The sequence below is a fragment of the Rattus norvegicus genome, chromosome 7 (assembly GCF_036323735.1).
Source record: "Rattus norvegicus strain BN/NHsdMcwi chromosome 7, GRCr8, whole genome shotgun sequence".
Classification (NCBI taxonomy): Eukaryota; Metazoa; Chordata; class Mammalia; order Rodentia; family Muridae; genus Rattus; species Rattus norvegicus.
Window position 1 is genome coordinate 44,843,840 of NC_086025.1, and position 21,665 is coordinate 44,865,504.

The window sequence follows — 21,665 nt, forward strand, 5'->3', positions numbered from 1 at the left end:
GATACTTAAGAATGCTACGCTGACAAGGAAGTAAACTAGATCAATTTAGACTCAGAACTTTCTAAGTCTCAAAATCTAACAGGGAAAAATAATTTTTATAAAGCATTAAAATGTTGCAAAAGTGTAACGATGCAATTATATTTTTAGTCACATTAACTTAGTTGAACTGAGTATTAATTAGTATTTAAATCCAAGAATAGATACTTATGTCGTAGTTCTAAAATATCTATTCACAAACGAATGTGCTTTCTAAGAATAATAAAATTATTAAAGAATATAGGTAAGAGAGTAGTATCACAAAAAGTGATGTCTCCCACAGTTTCATATTTTTCTTCTTTGGAAACATAAAAGTAAGTAGATTTCCCCTGTGAACAGATGTTCCTTCTTTTTCAGTAAAACATTTGAATCCTCAAGTTTTAAGAGAATAACAGAGCTTGTGTGAACTACTGGTATCCACAGAGATACATTTCAGTCTATCTTTGCTGTTACAGAGGCGTTAATTTAATCCAAATGTAAGCACTGGTATCTGAAAAATAATTGGATAACTCATGAGAGTGGAAAACAATATGAGTTCAGAGTGTGTGACTAGAAACAAACAATACCACTCTTTCAGAAATAGCATCATGGTATTTTAAGAAATTGGGTAGAAAATAAATGAGCTTAAATAAATTTATACAGATCACAATTTCACTTGAAGGGTTTACCATAAAACCAAATGAAGAGGAAATAGAGAAGAGAGGGAAGAGGAATGTCACTGAGGACAAGCCTGGCTCCTCAACTCTTAACGGCTGCTAGTTTGTGAGCGGCACACAAGTCTCTGGATCAAGTGCAACATCTCTGTCCCTGAGAAGCCATAAGTGAGCAAATCTGTAGCCTAAAGGATTCACTCCTCCAAGATTTGACACTATTGCCATTGTGATTATTACTCTTGTATTGACTGGGTTGGTTTTTGTTTCATGTTCTGTACCTATTAGTTTAACATCTAATAGAATTTCTTCATATATGCCCTTATGTACATCATGTTAGTTCTATTGTCTCATATGTTAGTAAAAGTATTTGATAACTTTCTACATTGTAATTACCTAATATAGGTACACCATGAACACATGAATACTTAGCTATTTTTGTCTTGATTAGTCTTCAATAATCTTCTTTCTCTTTTTTTAGCTATTACTAGTGATAAAACTGTGATGACCCCTAAACAGATATCTCTTTATTATAGTCATTTTATTTCTTCATTTTAAACTTTGTGACCCATTGAGTCAAATGGTTTTGAGTCTTGTCTTAGTGATTGTTGCTTCTAAATAATTACTATTCTGATTTTTAAATTATTGCAAGAGTCACATTAAGAAAATCTGAGAGTATACACTAGGTAAACTCTTACTGTTGATCTGGATACTGATAATTTCTCAACTTCTACGAATCTAATTTGATACAATTCTCTAACTTTTGTTTGCATGTCCCTGAACATGAATGATATTATATTTATGCTCACCTGTGTATCCATTACATATAGTCCACTTTTAAAATAAGCTGTTCACACATCTTACCTATCTGCTATTACAGTTTTGCCAGTGGACAGCGTGCATCAAACATAGATGCTGTTGCTAATTTAGAGATGATTATATAAGACCAATGTTCACAAGAATTTAGCCTGGCTTAAACATCTACAATGTATGAGAAACTATCATAGACATTAATATAATAACATTTTATCTTCAAATCAGAGAAACAGCAACAATTTCAATATAAAACAATTCATTAGGAACAATGTGATTTCTCCAAGAACAGGACGATAACTTTTTATTTTCCTGCAAACATTAAAAGAAATATTTTAAAGTGATGAATAATTAAATTATGACCAAAGTCTAGGAAAAGAAGATGTGATAAAGCCAAAAGTGTAGGAAATTGTTAACGTGAAAAATCATCTGCACTGTTTATGTGTAGAACAAGGAGTTGAGGAGAATGGGGAAAGGAGAAGACTTAGAAGGTACATAACCCTAATATATCCAAAGTCAAGAGCACGCCATATTTAAATGTATGAATGTTGCTCAATACTGAATCTAAAAGAGATACTTTACATCATTCAAGAATAAAACTGGGAACAAATGTAAAGGTAGTCATCTGCAATTGTTTCTATTAAGTTTAATTCTTAGCTTAGCAAGGTCTTTTAAAATATTTTTTTCATATTTCAAAATAATTTTAATTTGCTTTGGAATAATTCTGAAAAATGTTATGTAATTTTCTTGCTTTCACTTGTGAGCTGTATGAAGAAAATGAATGTATTGAATTAGCATCAGTACAGTCTTAAAGACAACACTACTTCTCATTTTTACATGTAAATTATCTGACTATCTTATAGCACCTAGGTTAAAACCTAATTCTAGAGCAGTGGTTTTCAACCTTCCTAAGACTGTGAACTTTTAATATAATTCCTCATGTTGTGGTGATTCCCCAATCATAAAATTATTTTTGTTTCTATTTTTTATTAAATTTTTATTGTTATAAGCCATAGCATAAATATCTGATATGTAGAATATCTGTTATTTGACCCTGTGAAGGGGTTGTTCAACCCACAAAGGGGTCATGACTCATAGGTTGAGAAACACTATTCAAAACCATGAGACCAATTCTTCTTTACCAAGTTCTTTGTTTCTGACAACATCAAACCCATGCTAAATGATAATTTCCTACAACAGAAACAAATGAATATCTGTAATACCAAAATTACTTGGCTAGACTTAAACAGATTTTCTCATTTTTTGCAAATATATATAAGTAGACATACTTTCCTAGTCAAGGTTGAAACTTATAAAAGGAAAGTCTTCGTTCTCATCTTCATCATTTGATGCTTTGTTTCATGTTGGTAGTCCTAATTTGATGTTACATTCTACATATCTAGTTTATAAACTATTTCTGTTATTTAAATATTCTAGTCTTGTAGAAGAAAGTTAATCTAGCAACATGACTGCTTTGGCAAGGGATCACATCCAAAGACCTAGTCTATGTGATACAGCTGAAATTCAAACACATCACACACCTTTAATTCCTCTGGCTAGAATACAGACAAGCCCTATTACACAACACTGATATCTAATAATGAAGGTAAGGTTATTTTAGAGAAGGAAGCAGCCATAGTTGAGGGGCAGACAAAGTGATGAATCAGAGAAAGATCTGACAAATAGAGTCAGAGATAGGATATACCCAGCTCTCATCAGAACAGCACAGGAAAGAGAAGCTGTTTAAGAGCAGAACAAGGGGAGAGAGTCAGTTAGTTGGGAGTCAGTGCAGTTGAGGTGCAGGCAGTACAGTGAGTGCAGTGCAGTGGAGTTGAGTTCCTTAGTGAGTTGAAGCAGTGCAGTGCACAGAAGCAGAAGTTGAAGCCAGAGAACAAGGAGCCAGAAGATTAGAACAAATTGCCAGAATTAGTATGAAGCTAAGCAGAGTAATTCAGTGAGAAACTAAGGGAAGCCAGATTAGATCAGTCAGCTTGGAGAGGCATTTGAGTTAGGACATCTGATTTGAACCAGCCAGCCAGAATTCAGAAAGAAAGGATGAGCTCATTCAATATTAAACTTCTGAGATGCCAATTATATCAGGTGAATGATAGATACTTTTACATAGGCTCATTCCTTTTCTCACTAAGTACTGATAACCCAAATAATGTTAATATTCATTTATTTCATTCTTTAGGAAATCATTTCCTAATATAAACTAGCATTTGTTAATTAATTTTCCACTTGTTGGGGTCTTACTGGAGCTTTTATTTGATCTTGCATTTAACAACTGCTTCTACTTAAGCTTGTTTCTTTCATTCACTCAATATACCACAGTAGTACGTTCCATAATGCTGCCCGCCAATGTCTTAAGAATCATGGTGACTTTATTCTTCATAAACTGTCTCCATTGAGATACTCTCTGACTTATTAAATAATATTTACTAAAAACATTTCAAAATGAGAACTACAGTTAATAAATACCCCATGCTCTGTGCTGGTGTATATGAAATGCTTTCAACTTTGGATATTTCTTGAGATATGGAATAACTATGAATCCTAGGTTGACCTTGAACTCATGGTTCATCTGTCTCAACCTCCTACCAGTGCTACTTGTATTCTTCTATTAAGTCATTTTCAATAGGATACATATCTTGTAAAACAATAAATGGGACCATAATAGTTTATATCATATAAAAAGTCATGTATAAAGTGCTTATATTATGTATGACATAGACCCATACATTTAATAAAGACCTGTACTAGAATTGTTTTAAAACCCCAAACAAAGACCTTCAGCAAATAACTTTAAGTTATTTTATATTGCTATATCATTACATAATAAATATGCCTACAATAACTTTAAGGTTCTGTACAGTTTTTATTTCTATATGTGTGTTAATATATATATCTGTCAAACAGTGATTCAGTATTGTTCCTCATAGTGTTTGGGAAACAAAATATGTTCAAGGTAAGATTTACATATAAGCTAGAATAACATTACTTTTACTCCGTAATCTTTTACCTATACCTTGTAGAGTATTGCCTTGGCAACTGTGGAGAAAACTATCTCTCAGTTTTTCTAACACATACAGAGGCAAAACTGTTAAACAAATCCAAGCGGAACTTAAGAATATATCAAGTAAATTAGCTTTGTATGGCTTTATAAGAACATTGTGTATCAATTCCAAGGGCATTGGAAGAATATATTATAGTATTCTAATAAAACTGTTTCATTGATATATTTGCCCTCAACAAGGACTGTGTATCATTGAAAATTCATAATTTGTTGACATAAATGAGGGAAAATATTACATTATTATATTGATATAATGAGCATTGTTTCATGATGAAAATTTTAGAGGAACAAGTTATTCTAAGTTGTAAAAGATTAAAATAGATTTCTGAATAATTCCTCTACAAACTGTGACTAACATGGCATTAGAAGCAAAATGAATACACATCAATCCTTATGAAGAATTTTGTAGAGAAATCTTCATGAAAAGGAAATAGTCACCCAGAATGTTAACACAGAATCCTTCATCTCAAAAACACACTAAAAGAAAAAACTGTCCAGGTGGACGGCTTTATGAGAATTTGAAAATATTGTAACTGGGATGAAGGAACCTGAGAATCATGGGAGATGAAGGAATTCTAGCACATCTATCCATGTAGCAGACAGCATTTTTGAAACCTTTAAGCTTCAGTGCTTAATCTGTGGGTAGTGACTTCTTGTGGGTCAAATGACCCTTTAACAGGGGTCATATATAAGATAACCTGCATTTTATAGATTTACATTATGATTCATAACAGCTACACAATTATAGTTATGAGGTAGTAATGAAACTAATTTCATGATTGGGGGTCACCACAACATGAGAAGCTATATTAAAGGGTCACAGCATTGGGAAAGTTGAGAACCACGGCTTTAATGGAATCACACAAATAGCTACACATCAGAGGTATGAAAGAATCCTGTCTCTCACTAACTTGAATCCATGTATAGTGAGTGATGACAGCTGTATCATACTTCCCACTTAAACTGATAATAGCAAAAGAATAAAAGGGTAAAAAACTATGACCTCTTCATAGTCGTACTGTCTAAAGCATTCAAGAAATGTCTTAGTAAAAAATTTATGGAAACTAAAAAATACATTTCTAACTACTTCATTATTATTCACATGTTTCATTATAATGTAGATAGGCTTCTTGAATATATTCGATTTATGTGAAATAGTCACCCTACCAAAATAATTATTTACTGTATAAATTGCATTATTCTTTTTTTTGAAAGGACATTTTTCTTTTTTTAAGATTTATTTATTTATTTTACATATAAGTACACTGTAGCTGTCTTCAGACACACCAGAAGAGGGCATCAGATCTCATTACAGATGGTTCTGAGCCACCATGTAGTTGCTGGGATTTGAACTCAGGACCTCTGGAAGAACAGTCAGTGCTCTTAACCACTGAGCCATCTCTCTAGCCCCAAATTGCATTATTCTTAGAAAAAAAATAAAAGATTAAGGATTAAATTGTAAATCTTAAAACTATACTTTTTATTTACTCACTCAACAAAAAAATAATAAACTTTCAATCAATTGTGAATAACAGATTACTCTAAGGGGGTGATTCTGATGTTTTGATCAGGAATCTCTGTGTAATACTGAAGGTCCTGTCCCCAATTGGTTCTTGATCAATCAAAAAAGATGCTAGCAACTAAAGTTCAATAAAGTTCCACCTCTAGTCTTTCAAATAATGAATTTTAAGTAAAATTTATTGTTTATTCACGTTACAGCTACCTGATATTTATATTAGTTATGTATGATATACATCAAAGTTCTACAAGTTGAAGTTTTGTATTCAAAAAATAGTATATAGGGTATATCAACAATTTCCTCCAACAAATATTGTACATATGCCTTGTGCACACTAACTAGCCAAAGGGGCACAAATCTTACACAGACTTTGTGGAACAGCCACTCCTGTCAACGTTAGTGAGGTCTAGGTCAGCCAAGAAATAAACTTCTATTGTGCTACACCACTGGGATTTTAGAGTTAATTTGTAAGTTCATCACAATGTAATCTGCACGATTAATGTATGTAGACTGCTTTCCATGAGTCTGTGGTTTTTTCATACATTTATTAACTTCTGATCACATTTGTGATTATTAATTTGTTCACTGCTTTCTCTTACTGCTGGCAATTTTATAGTTAGGTTGTTTGATCTTTATTAATACCTCGTGTTTTCAATTGTTATCTATTGAAGGTATTCCAAATAACCCCATTTTATATAGAATTTAGTGTGTTTTCACTTATTAGATTTTTTATTGTAATATATCAAATAAATAAGAAGATGTTAGTGGCCAATGAGCTAGGCAGAATAAATTGGACTTGAAGTTTTCCTGCAAGCAAGCTAGCAGACACAGGAAAGGAGAAAATGTTTGTTTGTTTGTTTGTTTGCTTGCTTGCTTGCTTGCTTGCTTGCTTGCTTGCTTGCCATGATTTGGAGAACAAGCCATCAGCCATGTGAGATATTGAATGGAGTAATCATCACAGCTTCTTTGACTAGGCCTTGGGTAGCATGAGGGCAGAATTAGTGTGAAAAGCTAGGAGTGAAAAGAAGGCTGTGATAGCCAAGAGAGGCTTAGAAGAGCCCGGCCATCGAGTTAAGGCATATCAAAAATGAGCTAGTTTGTGTGTGTGTCGTTCATCGGCAGATCCAAGGGAAACTAGGTAGGGCTTGCCCGAAGCTTAAAATGGTGCAGTAGGAACTACATGCTACAGTTGAGTGTCTTAAATTAAACAATGTATAAAGTAGGTCTTTGTAGTGTGTGAATGTAGACATGCTATGTGTTTTGTCTATGTCCCTGTGTGTGTGCTTGTGCATTTGATTAGAAAAGTCAAGTGTGTTGGCAACTTTTCTATATACCTTTTGATACTGAGAGTCTACCTTATGGTCTGGAGAGAAGTCTCTGTGATTAAGAGCCACAGTAGATTCCCAATATCCACAAGGAGGTCCACAACCAACTAGTTCTAGAGAATCTGATGACCTCTTCTGACCTCCTCAGGCACTAGACACACATGTAGTACCCAATCATTCATGCAGGCAAAACACTCATATACATACATTTTTAATTAATCAATTAATTAAAATTTTCATGTATGGTATGAGTCTCCCAAATTTTATAACCCAGAGTGAGAAGATGGCTCAGTCAATAAGAATGTTTGATGTGGGGTTGGGGATTTAGTTCAGTGGTAGAGCACTTGCCTAGCAAGCGCAAGGCCCTGGGTTCGGTCCCCAGGTCCGAAAAAAAAAAAAAAAAGAATGTTTGAGGTGTAAACATGGAGGCCTGAGTTCAAATCACCATGCCCATGAAAAATGCTGAGCATGTCTGTGTGGGACTGTAAGCTACCTTTCAGTGAATGTATATGTGTGGAGTCAGGCATGACAGAACATTTTGGCCAGCCAGTCAGGTTAAAGTACTGAGGTCAGTACTTATGATCCAAATTGACTACTGCAAAAAACCCTGTCCCAAGGAAATAATATAAGGAAGAATTGAGGAAGACAACCCATTTGCCTTCTGCAGTCTGCATATACATATTACACAAAACAAACACATGTATGCACTTTACATGCATGTACCCCCCCCCACACACACACACATTCAGTTTTTTAAAGAAGGATCCCTTGCCCTGTGTCAAGAAAATGGAAATTTACTTTCATCATGATTAAAAAAAAATTCTGAGAGAGGGACCTAAGTGGTTTAGCAAGTTTCTCAGAGGAGTGATGAAAGGAACCAAATAGATTTGGGAGGGAAACGTCATGAAAGAGGGAAGGCTTCTTCTTGGGGAAAAGGGAAAAGTGGAAATCGTGTTGAAAATCTCAAGCTGGTGGGTGTATCACACTTTGCAGCAGGGTCTAAGAAGTTCTGACACGACTATCCAGAATGACAGGAGGACATGGAGGGAGGAACCCTGCAGGCACTGCGCCGTTACAGTCCGGGGTTGAGGGGAAAAAATAACTGAAATAGTCTAGTATTTGAGGGTCAAGACAGACGAGGCAAGAAGACCCAACTATTTGGGTAAGTCTCAAGAAAATCAAGAATAAAATAGAAAATGAAAACTTTCAAACCAGGAGCTTTTACTGTGAGTCAGTGTCAGATAAGCTCTCAAAAGAGGCCAAGTTTAGTGAACTGCAGTCGCACACACTGGAGACATTGGGACCTGGCTTTTTCACCCACCTTCTCTTGTACTCAAGTCTATCTTGACAGGAATCACTGCAGAAACACCTCTTCAAAGATGAGTGAAAATGTATTCACTGGGGGGAACTGAACTTTGAATTTATCATTTATTGGATTAAACCATGTCCACCGAATGTGAAAGCATGAGTTATGTGAAATGTCTTCACAGTCTTCAACATCATTACAAAAAGCATAGAGAACCAGCTATTGAGAATAAATGTCTTGTTTTATACATGTGACCCTGGCCTTTCTATAAGGTTAAGTATAAAATATCTGCCACCATTTATTTTACAAAGTTCTCCTACATTTATGTACTTCAATATTAAAAACAGAAACTAGAATTATAGCAAGGATCTTAAAACAGGTGGATATTATAGATCATCACACACCATACCCAGAAAGAGATAAATCTGGTACAGTCATGTGGTTTGATCCACAGTCCAGACTCGTGTGTGCTGTGTATTATACTGAGACTCCTGGAGGTTTTGTGAGGAGAGACATGGTCACAGTACAAAAGAACTTGTTTTATTTACATTCTACCAAAACTTCAGATATCCAGGATTCAACTTCCATGGTTAAAACATCCAGGATCCATTAGTGATTTATCTGTTTATTATTTGGATTTTTATCTCCAAAACCAATCTGGGCTTTTCTTCCTTAAATTTAGTACAATGCTGCCCACCACTCCAGTCTACTACCAATATGATCTCTTGCCTATGCTACTGAACAATCTACTTCTTGTAGTCTTGCTGACAATTTTACCTTCTACAATCCATTCCCCATAGAGGTCAGATTGTTGGAAATGCTCTGGCAGCTATAAGTTAAAGGAGAAGGAAAACCAAATTGTCCCTATGACTTGACATCTGAGCTTCGTCATGCCTGGTCACAATTTTACTCTCCATAAGGAGCCCATAAGTCTTATCAACCTGACCCCCTCTCTTCTTCAAAATGACAAGCCATGTTCCCCCATAGGGGGAAGTAGAGTCAATATCAGCTCCTGTTGGAAAGGTCCCTATAGATCAACACCAGACAAGAGGCATCTTCTGGTTATTCAGATCACAAAGTAACACAACTTTATGAAGAAGCTCTCTTCTTTCTCCTGATGTTTTCTGGTTGGCTTGTTTATGGTACACAGACCAGTTGTATCTTAACAGTAGACTCAGAAGGCAGGGGCTTTAGAGAGTAGAGAGGAATTTTACCAATATTTCTGCATAGATGAATGAATGAATGAATGAACTAGCGGAGAGATGATGGAGTAGAATTCCTTCCTCATTTTCCTTACTTCCTTCTCACTAGCATCTCTCATGATATTCCTACTGTCACCCAAACTAAGCAAACCAACCATAAATCATGTATTTTTACAAGAAATATAACCTTTAACAAGCACTATGCACAAGATCTACAGAGGAATTACGGGATAAAAATGACAATTTAGGGAAAAAACTAAAGCAAAAGCTTTTGAAATAGGGCAGTGTCTTCCCACATTGGTTCTTCTTAAGTTAGAAGTGTAAATACAAGGGAGTATCTCTTTTTAACAAAAGACTTTATAAATTTTATTTTCTTAGTTGAAATAACTTAAAAAAATCTTTGATGTGTGTTACATGAGTTGTGGGTTCTGTTTAATGATATACATTAGATCAAAATAAGAATTTTATTCTCCTGGATTGCCATAAAGGAATATAGCTGTTTGTTAACTCATAGGACACACACTTTGAGATTTCATCAATTTCGAGACTGATGGGTAAGTACTTAAGGTTAAAATAACCAGTAAATCGCTGCTTATCATCAATGGAAAGTTGACCTTAGTAGATCTAAAAGCATATCTTTGATTTAAATTGTAATTGAAATTTTATATAAGTATATTTGAAAATAGTTATGCAAAGTTTTCTTTTTAAGAAACTTTCAAATAGCCAGGTATGGTGGTTCATGTGTGTGGTCCCAGCTACGTGGGAAGCTGAGACAGAAGGATCCCCTGAGTCCGGGAATTCTAGGCTGCAGTGAGCTATGCTGTCCGGTGTTTGCACTAAGTTTGCATCCTTACCTTGACCTCCTGGGATTAGGGGACCACCAGATTGCCTATGGAGGGGTGAACCAGCCCAGCTTGGAAACAAGCAGGTCAAAGGCTTTCCAATATTTTAAATCATACATTTGTAATTGTGTAAGTTTATCATCCAGGCCTTCAAGAGTATACATTTAGTACAGCTTTGAAAAATATACTTTTCTATTTTAACTGCAAGGATTTTTGTTTGCTGACCAAGTGCATAATGTGAGGTAAACTTAGTTCTTAATAAAAAGCATTTTAACCCACCTATTAATAATCAGGGCCCTAATGCAGCATCACATTCTGAGATAAACACTACATTCCTATTATATTACGAATTAATATTTGTTCTCAGAACTACTTCCAAAAAATCCTTACCAGACATAAACTGTGTAATAGAGGATAATTCCATTTGGCTCCAAGGGTGGTTGCCATGACAACATCACGGTGACACCAGACAACTGTTTCACAGAGAAGTTCTGAGGAGGAGAATCAGGAGCTGGAAATTTTTAACAAAGAATGACACGTTTCATTAAATAAATATGAAAAATGTAAAAATAAAGGTGTACAGATCTTTCTGATAAACTCTGTGGTAAATGAATCATTTTCAGCACTTCTCTCCATAGGCAGAAGAACCTGATTGTTTATGTTCGGATAAAATGATGAAAGAAGATTTTCATGGGGCTGTTAGAACATCTGCTCCTGTGATTCAATGGGAAAAAGTATTTCATGAGAAAATACAACACGGGTCTGTCACCATGACTCACTGACTGTTTAAGAACATTTTGGTAAAATATCATTCTCTAATAAAAGCAAATGTTTTATTGGGGTGCATAAATGTATCACATAGTAAAAGATCTCCCCAGATAATGAAGAATTGGGAAAAAAGATGTATTACATTCAAAGAATGATAATATATTTTGAAGGAACTTAGAATGGCTGACCTCATCCAGACAAATGGCATTCCTCAACCCCAGATGTGTCAGAAAACACTAGAGTAGGATCAAAATCTAGTTAATAAGTCTTTATATTTGAACGGGTTTCACAGGAAACTCCATTATAGCAGGTAGGATAGCACACTAAAAGAAAAATGGTTAAAATTACTCTCAGTTTTCTTAATTTTTGAGAATAGCTTATTTCATGGAGTTATTGAAGTGGTGACAACCATGGTTGCCATTTCTGTTTTGTTTTCTTCTGCTTTGTATTTCCTCCATTGATGCGGTCATGTGATGTTGAGTACAGACATCACATGAGTCTGCACTCCGTTTAGATACGTGCTAATAATCACTTCAAAGAGAATATTCTTTCACTTATCAAAGCAAACCCCATACACACTCTCTTAGCATACGTATAAAGTATCATTTGTGTTGACTTTTAGAGAAAAGGATGTCCGTCAGAAACTAGAAGTAATTTAGATACAAATATCTAGCAACTCTACATTTTTGTTCTATAATAAGCATTAAAAATCTTGGGAAGAACATGTAAGTGTGTGTGTGTGTGTGTGTGTGTGTGTGTGTGTGTGTGTGTGTGTATTTTGGTTACTTTTATTATCCAATACAATCTGGTCAAACTGAACAGGTTAAATTCCACAATGACCTGAGTCCAAACTCCTCCATGGTAGTAGGAAAGAACTAAGTCCCAAGAGTCGTACTCTGACTTCCATATAAGTGCAAAGTGTACACAAATGCATACACACACACACACACACACACACACAACAGTAAAAACTAAAAATAAATGGATTTTTAAAAATTAAAATTATTTACAACATAATCAATTTAGCATGTCAGAGCGTCAGTGCACAAAAGTTCTTCTGCTATGCTCTCCTCACTCACTTCCTCCTCTTCTACCTTCCCTCAGGTCCCAGCATAGACAGAATGCTTAACTCCACTTTCCCTGATGCCCCAGAGTAACTTAATTTCCTCTTTATGCCTAGTAAATAATTTTTGGAAACCCTTTCCAGCAGTAATTACAATTATACAAATTATTTGTTTACATATTTGTCAAATATAGGTCACATCTGCACTGAAAGCTTTCTGAGTCAAGGCATATAACTCAGAAAATTCATCTTCCTCAGGCTAGTCTCCACTTAGTAAACTTGTTCAAGAAGGGGATGAAGGAATGTTTGTTCTTTGATATATACAATGTGGTCAAGAATTCAGGTGAATATTTCCCTATTTTTGTCAGCCTATTTTTAATGACTTATATGATTCAACTGTAGAACTCAAGTAGACAGTCTGCATTCATACAGTTTAGATATCCTACTGAGCATAAATGTTCACTGGCTTTGATTAAGCCATAACAGATTTTGAGTTGTCATGATTGGGATTTTTTTGATTAAGTCAGAACTTTAGACAAAGATACCATACCCTGAAAGGAACTGCAAAAATGATTATTAAATAAGCAAAGCTAATCTATGAAAAAAGAAGAAAATAGAGAAAAGGTTAAATATGTAGCAATCATTGTGAGGATAAACAATGATGAGATAATCTTGACCCATGACCCCAAGCCTTCAGAGACTTTGACAAGTCACTGTGCACAGTGGTAATGAAATGTATTACTGCAAACAAAATGAGAGTGGTGCAGAGAAAACACACTGTCCCTCTTAACACTCTCCCTAATGACTTATTCTAGATTCTGAACACCCACAGGGTACAATCCCCTTGGCATGATGGAGCTCCGTGAGAAAAGGAATGGAAAAAATATACCATAAACATATATGCTACCTCCTTGCTGACATGACATGATAGTAAGGATTCCTTCTACATCAAAAAGCCAATTGCTTCAAAATATATAAATAGAAAAACTAAACTCCAAATATTCTTCCAAAGCATATCTTTCAGAGTCACTTTCTAGTGCAATATACACCTGTGACTTGCTGAGGAGTCCCAGAAGAAGGGCTGATTTTACTCAGGTTCTGAAAAATGTATGAAAAAAATACAGGAATTGGAGTGGATGGAGGACCCCAAGAGAACGTGGTCCACTAATCAACTAAGCAGGGCACATGGGAGCTCACAGAGACTGAAGCAACAAGGATAGGGCCTGCATGGGCCTTCACCAAGTCCTCGGTGTATATAGGATAGATGCTAGCTTGGTGTTTTTGTCTTTGTGGGACTCATAAAAGGCAGAGTGTATGTGTAGGACTCGAGCTTGCTCTTAGGACTCTTTTCCCCTCGTTCGGTTGCCTTGTCCAGTCTTGATAAGAGGGCTTTTGCCTTGTCTTATTAAAGCTTGTTTTGTTGTTCCTTCTTGGAGGTTTGTTCTTTTCGGATGGGAAACAGAGGAAGAGTAGATTTTGGGGATGGTAGGGGCAAGCTGAGAGGAGTGGAGGGAGAGGAAACTGCGGTTGGGACTTACTGCATGAGAGAAAAAATTTATTTTCAATTTTCAAAAAAGAATATTAATATTAAGGGTATTGCTGTAGATAATAATTTGATAAAACTGAAAAATATAGACTGAGTGTATTAATCATCTAACCCTAATAACATAAGACATGTTGAAAGTTACATAGATTCTACTCCAAAACTTCTGTAAATGCCATAAAGATTCTGAAAACTGTTGGAGCACACAATATTCACTATCCAACCTAAAACTAGATTCTTAAGAGTCTCCCATAAAATTGTACTTATATTTGCATAGTATAGTTGGCTCCAAAGGCAAAAGAAAGGAGCATTTTTATATGATTTTACTTGATGTAAATCTGTCTTGTGTATCTGCTCTTTTTTTTTTTTTTGGATCCATATCATTTATTGACTGCTCATTGTCAAAGCTAGATATGTACCAACTTCTCAGACATTAAATACCTTTTGCAGGTAGGAGTGTCTGGAAGGGAAGCTTATTGGCTCAACCCACCTCTAGATACCTCATTAGCACAGAGAACTCTGTATGTATCTGCTCTTATACCATAACAATGAAATATTTATATAGTATTGATACTGTATATAACTTATAGTGTAGGCGAATAAAATTTACACTAGGTTTTATTCTGCATATGTCCCCAATCTATGGACAGGTTACCCAGAATGCCCCATTCTGATCTCTACAGGTTCCTTGGAATGTTAAAAATCAAAGTATTTCAGGATGCACTGTAGAGTCTTACCGTCTTCCTCGGTCAATATGCTTATTGGCCTACTCCGAATGCCTTCACCTTTGAGTGTACTAGCAGACACCTCGATTACATAATGGGTATACTTTTTCAGTCCTGAACAGAAATGAAATAGATAAATTAACTCAGAGAATAGATCCATTAATAATATGCAAAGAGGTAAACAATGGGATGATTCTCAATTCAACACTCTTCCAAAAGTAAAAGCTAAATAAACTCGGATTGATTCTCAGACTAAACATCTAAAAGGGGCCTGCAGAGATGGCTCAGTGCGTAGCTATGGAAAATTGGAGACCTTAGTTCAAATCCCTAGACTATATATAACGCTAAGCACAGTACTGTGTAACCAGAACCTCATTGTTGATGCAGTAAGATGGGAGATACAGTCAGGACATCTGCAGAAGCTCACAGGCCATCTAACTTGGCACATGCAGTCCAGAGGCAAACAACCAAGAGATCCTGCCTCCTATGAGGAGAAAAATGAACACAAACACTCGACATCTTCTAACCTCCAAAAGAGTGCAATCACACACACACACACACACACACACACACACACACACACAACATCCCTTCTGTTGTGAATATAAGATATGACATTGTAGAAAATGCCACACCTAGAGTATTTTCATATGACTATCATAAATTCTCACATTATTTTGTTAGAAATAATGTTCTTATTCCCAGTAATATAAATAACCATGACTAAGTTATTTTAACCTATTGGGTTAATATCTTGTGGTCATGCTGTCAATCAGAAAGGTAGATATCAAGAAGTAGAATTGTATTTTACCTCCAATGGTTTGAGTCAAAGAGGTTGTATTTATAGTTCTTGCCTCATGGCTATTACTTCTCTTGAGGTAAATTGTGTATTTTTGTATGATGCCGTTGGGACTCCTTGGGGGAAGGAAGGATATCTCAATCTCTCCTGAAGAAATGTTTTTGTAAGTAATATTTTCTGGTGCACTATCAGGCACTAAAGAAAAAATTGAAGATATAATTTTATAAAACGCTTGTACCCTAAAACTGCATGGATCAAAGTTTCTCACAATTGCAAGAAGATCTGTGAACACAAACATTAACCATGGAATGACAGTATGCTACACGTTATAAACACAGTGCAGTTTGAAGAAACTTTAGCAACTAAAAAATGGAGAGATCATCTCAAAGGAAAATACAAGCTATGATTCCTCAGAGGAACTTTATATAATTTTGGAGATGTTTCAAATTGAGATTTTTATTTTCACACAATGAATACACTATTGAGTCCTAAGTACTGCATAAAAAATAACTTGAATCATTTTTACATAAGAGATTGGATTGGCATTCAAGTCCAGTCGAAGAATTGACAAGAGCAAGATGAAAGCATGTTCAGACACTTGAAACCCAACAGAAAATACAATAAACATATCTTAAATATGCTAAATTATAAATAAGAGAGTGTGGTTGCATTTTGTGTATTTTAATGTTTTTGAGATGATAGACAGGGGGAATGTTGTTTATTATCATTTTAAAAATATTTAATGCAGTTATACATATTATATGCATATGTGTGCTCCTAAATATATATAAATATAAACTACTCAGTCTTTATAATGTTAGGTGTATGTATATGATCTCAGGGTAGCCTTAACTATATTCTAATTTTTTATCTTTATATCCACAGATAGGTGTTTTTCTTACTTTTCACAAAAGAAGCATTTCTTTGCAACAGATGGGTTTTAAAGAGCATATGTATCAGAGGGGAATGTTCAAGGTTGCAACAACAGTGGTTTAAAAGTTCCTTCAGACAGCAGAAACAATAATAACAATTCAAAGGAGCAATTAAACAATGCAAACAAAATATCTGAACATTATCACATTTTATGGTTCTATTATCAGACTTTTTTTTCTCTCTGAAGACAGGAATTTAACCGTTTTATTATTGGTACTGCAAATATAGTAGACATAAAATTACTACTGACAAACATGGAATAATAAAACCCAGAAATCCCTGAAAGCACAGATACAGTGATCTCTCCTCAGTGCGTGCCAGTTAGGCGCTATCACAGCTAAGGCATTTAGAGAAAAGCTGACGCAAAAGTGAAAACATCCTAAACTTTGATAAAAAAATTAAAATTCAATCCATAGACATCAGGAACAATGGCTTGCAATATAATCCTACTGTCTCTTCCTAAGGATTCTAAATCTTTAGTACTACCTGAAACCAATCTGCTGCAGTGACAAAAATCTTCAGCAAGCACCTTAACTTCTTTTGTCATCTTCTGTATATAAGTAAAAGTTTGAGTCTAGTGAGGACACGGGCTCCAAGGATTCAGAGATACTAAATTTGCTTTCCTTTCATAATCCCAATAACACTTGGATCTAGGACCTGAGAAGCTACAGTTATGAATCCTCTTTCTGAGTTCAGCTACTTTCTATTTCCCTCTTCCTGAAGAACCACAGATCTTTTACAAGCCTCGTTCATTAGGCATCACTGAGGCACTCCCCTAAGTCACATGCTTAAACAGGTTGCATCTTATACACGATAGTCTCTTGATACCACATCTTCAGAAATCTTAAAGAGTTTTATCATCCAAGGAAACTAGCTTTTCCTCTACCACCCTTAGAGGTGTCAACATCCGCACAAATATTATGTTCAATCCCCTGAACTCTGCATCCCCTGATCTCTTTAACCCTAATAATATTTTCTTCTACTTCAGCTTCAAGTTGACTTTCATAGCAATATCTCAGACTTTGTGGTTCGGCGATTGTCAATCTTCCTCCATCTGTCTGCTACCTCGTACCTTTACAGGCTACTGATTCTTGCACTCTTGATCTAAAAAACTCTGCCTTTACCCAGTTTTCATTGCCCATTGTCTCTGGTGTGTTCTTACTTGCCTACACTCAGGCTAGTCCCCAGCATCTTCCTAAATAGTCCACAACCATCTTCACCAACTTCATCTTCTGCCTTGCTCATCTGACTGTCTCCATCTATGTATATGACAACTCAATCATGCATGAACATTCCAAGCGGAATATCTGAAAATGGCTACCAGAAAAACACCAATGAAACATCTTTCCCCTTGGAACAGCCACTTAGGAACTTCTACGCCTGAGATCATGGGTATCTCTTTTCAACACTGATTGCCAATATTTCTTTTAGTTACTTCAGTCTAGAGACCAGAAAGAGTTCATATCCCAAGAAGAACACAAACGCAATTAGAACAAGAGCTGAAATCAATGCGATAGAAACAACAGCAAAAAGGGAAAAAAAATAATATAAAAAAAACAATGACACAGAGTTGTCTCTTTTTTTGAGAAAATCAATATGATTAATAAACTCTTATCCAAACTAACTAAAAGGCAGAGAGGGGCTGTCCATATTAACAAAATTAGAAATAAAAATGGGACCATAACAATTGATACCAAGAAAATTTAGAAAATCAAAAGTAGATCCTTTAGAAATCTGCCCTTCACGAAATTTAAAAAAAGGGGGGATAAATTTTTTGACACATAGGACTTACTGAAGTTAAATCTGCTAAGGAATTAAACAGTCCTATTGAATAATAATCCCTATGGAAACAGAAGTTGTAATTAACGTTTCCCAACCCCTCTAGCCCCAGTGCCAGATGCATTGAGCACATAATTTTACCAGACTTTCAAAGAGTTAACAGCAAAACTTCTCAAATTATTCTACAAAATTGAAACAGAAGAAACATTGCCCAATTTATTTTCTGAGGCCACGGTCATCCTGATACCTAAACCACACAAAGACTCAATAAAGAAAGAAAACTCATGAACGTAGATACAAACATTCTCGATAAAATACTCGCGAACCAATTCCAAGAACACATGGTAAAGATTAAGTAGGCTTTACCCCAAAGATGCAGGGATGGTTCAATATACAAAAATCAGTAATGTAATCCACCATATAAAAAAGAGAAGAAAAGTAAAAACCCACAGTGATATCTCAGTAGATTCAGAAAAGACCTTTAGTAAAAGTCCTGTAGATATTAGGTATCCAAGTGACATAACACAACATAATAAAGGTAGTTTACAGCAAGACCATAGCCAATACCAAATTAAATGGAGAGAAACTCAAAGTAATTCCACTAAAATCAAGAACTAGACAAGGTTGCCCACTCTCTCACTTATTCAATACAGTAGTTGAAGTCTTAGCTAGATAATAAGACAATTTAAAGAGATCAAGAAGATAAAAGTGGGAAATGAAGATGTGAAAGTTTCATTACTTTGAGATGTTATGATAGCATACATAAGTGATCCTTAAAATTCCACCAGGGAGTATTTAACAATTATTGACTGCAGCAAGAGGGAGAATTAGACATGGGTAGCCTAATTGATTATCCAACATCCAGGGGTCAGTCTTGAAATCAGATACATAGAAGCAGCACTTAACAGACTTTGTGTGTATTTGTGTGTATGTGTAAAACAATAATAATCAAAGGGGAAAGGCCATGAATTTGAGGAGAGTAATGAGGGGGTCCATGGTTGGAGTAGGAGGGACTGATTTTAGGGAGTAAAAGAAAGATGAGAAATGATGAGATTATATTTTTCTTTTTTAGATTATAACTTAATACAACATTTCTCCCTTTCTTTTCTTCCTTTCTAACCCTCTCTTATATCCCCTCCTACTCTTTGAAATTCATGGCTAACTGTTATCATATGAATATGTATATGTATGTGTGTATATGTGTATAGAAACATCATATATCCACAAAATTAGACATATATTAACAAAATCAGAAATATGAGGTAATATAAACAGACACCAAGAAAATCCACAGAATCAACAGAAGATATTTTTAAAAACATGTACTCCATTGAAAATTTAAAAATTTAAAGGAGGGGGGTTGGGGATTTAGCTCAGTGGTAGAGCACTTGCCTAGCAAGCGCAAGGCCCTGGGTTCGGTCTCCAGCTTTGAAAAAAAAAAAGAAAAAAGTAAAAAGAAAAAAAGAAAATTTAAAGGAAAAATGGATATTTTTCTTCATACATACAGATAGACATATATATATATGTATATGTATACATATATATATAGAGAGAGAGATATGATATAGACATCTAACCTGTTCAGATCATATAATGTTATATGTATGTATGCTTTAAGGGATGACCATTTTGCACTAGACAACCAACTAGTGTTCTTTTTCTTACAGAAGACCACCTTCCCTGCTCCCGTCTTTACTCTGTTTCCTATAGATTTTAGGTAAAGTTGAGACTTTCTCCATTAACACCTCATGAACTTCGTTTATCCAGTTTGGCAGGTTCATTGGTATTATTTCAGTCAACACATGCTTGGGCAGTCATGTTGTTGAGATTTTATGGATATACTATCAGGTATTACCTCTTAAAATATTTCTGCCTCCTCTTCAACAGTAATCTCTGAACCTTCGGTATGGAGGTGTCTTATAGATGTATTTATTAAAACTGGGTCCAGAAGCCATAATACATAGGTGAGAAGCAACCAAGATTCCTATCCAACTATGATGCCTATGAACCAGATCAACAACCACCTGACACAATAACCCGCAGGTACAGTAGTGCCACAAATATCTTGGTGGTAACCAACAACTCCTCTACATAGACTTAAGACCTGTTCAACAGGAAGGAAACCAAGCCTGGCAGTGGAAACCTAGCAAACTGTTCTGTGCTAAAAAAAAAAGTCATGCTTTTAGAGGAGAATCAATGACCACTAATTTTCTAAACAAGTAAAATCCCTGCCAATGATAAATAAACATTTTCTCCTGCTTTAAAATATTTTTATTAATTTATTCTCTCATATATTACATTCTGATTACAGTTTCTCCTTCCTCTTCTCCTCCCAGTGTTTTCCTGTCCCTCACCTCCTCCTGACCCCCACCTCCTTTTTATTTATCTATTCCTTCTCGATTTCCTTTCAAAAAATCACCATCCTTCCCAGAGATATCAACAAAACAGGGAATATCAAGTTTTAATAAGACTAGGCACCTCCCCTCAAATTAAGGCTGGATGAGGCAGCCCAATAAGAGAACAAGGGTCTCCAAACCAGGCAAAAGTATCAGAAACAGTCTCTGTTCTCTCTATTAGGAGTTCAACAAAAACACCAAGCTACACAATTAATACACACACACACACACACACACACACACACACACACACACACACACACACACAGAGGGCCTATGTTAGACCCACTCTCGCTCCCCGAATGTCTGTTCAGATTCACTGAGCAGTGCACCCCTATGAGTCCAGATTAGTTGAGTCCGTTGGTTTTCCTGTGGAGTTGTTGACCAACCATCTGACTCCTACAATCCTTCCTCACCCTTCCTCACCTTTTAGTAGGATTTTCCAAATGTTGCACAAGAAAATTTGGTTTTATACTCACAGATAAGTTTAGTCTTCACTATCATCAAGAAAAATTTCCTTTGCAACAGATGTTCTACACCCGGATACCGGGAAAGGGAATAACACTCGAAATGTATATAAAAAATACTCAAGTTAATAAAAAATAAATAAATAAATAAATAAATAAATAAATAAATAAATAAATAAATAAATAAAATGTAAAAAAAAATTCAGAGTTGTGGTGCCTAGCTCCAAATACACAAAACATAACCTACGGCTCAGAGAACATGTGGGAGGGGGCAGAAAGAATCTAAGAGCCAGAGGGTACAGTACTTTGCTGTGACATTGTAATTCCTGGTAGTACTAGAAGTAGTGTGAACTGGACAAGGATAATAGCGACACACAGTCCAACCTGGAGGAGAAAAGTCCATTAGACCTTCCTTAAACATGC

At 35.4% G+C, this 21,665-nt stretch overlaps 1 protein-coding gene and 1 long non-coding RNA gene across 3 annotated transcripts in view; one reads left to right on the forward strand and one right to left on the reverse strand.

The window, feature by feature from the left end:
* Positions 1-21,665, forward strand: part of LOC120093580 (uncharacterized) — a 201,325-nt gene that overhangs the window by 142,125 nt on the left and 37,535 nt on the right. The window lies entirely within an intron of this gene.
* Positions 1-21,665, reverse strand: part of Ptprq (protein tyrosine phosphatase, receptor type, Q) — a 182,376-nt gene that overhangs the window by 122,924 nt on the left and 37,787 nt on the right. The window contains exons 15-17 of the mRNA NM_022925.2: positions 15,680-15,862; positions 14,881-14,982; positions 11,160-11,280 (exon numbers count right to left, since the gene is read on the reverse strand). Of these exons, the coding sequence (NP_075214.2) occupies positions 11,160-11,280; positions 14,881-14,982; positions 15,680-15,862 (406 nt within the window). The remainder of the gene's footprint in view (positions 1-11,159; positions 11,281-14,880; positions 14,983-15,679; positions 15,863-21,665) is intronic.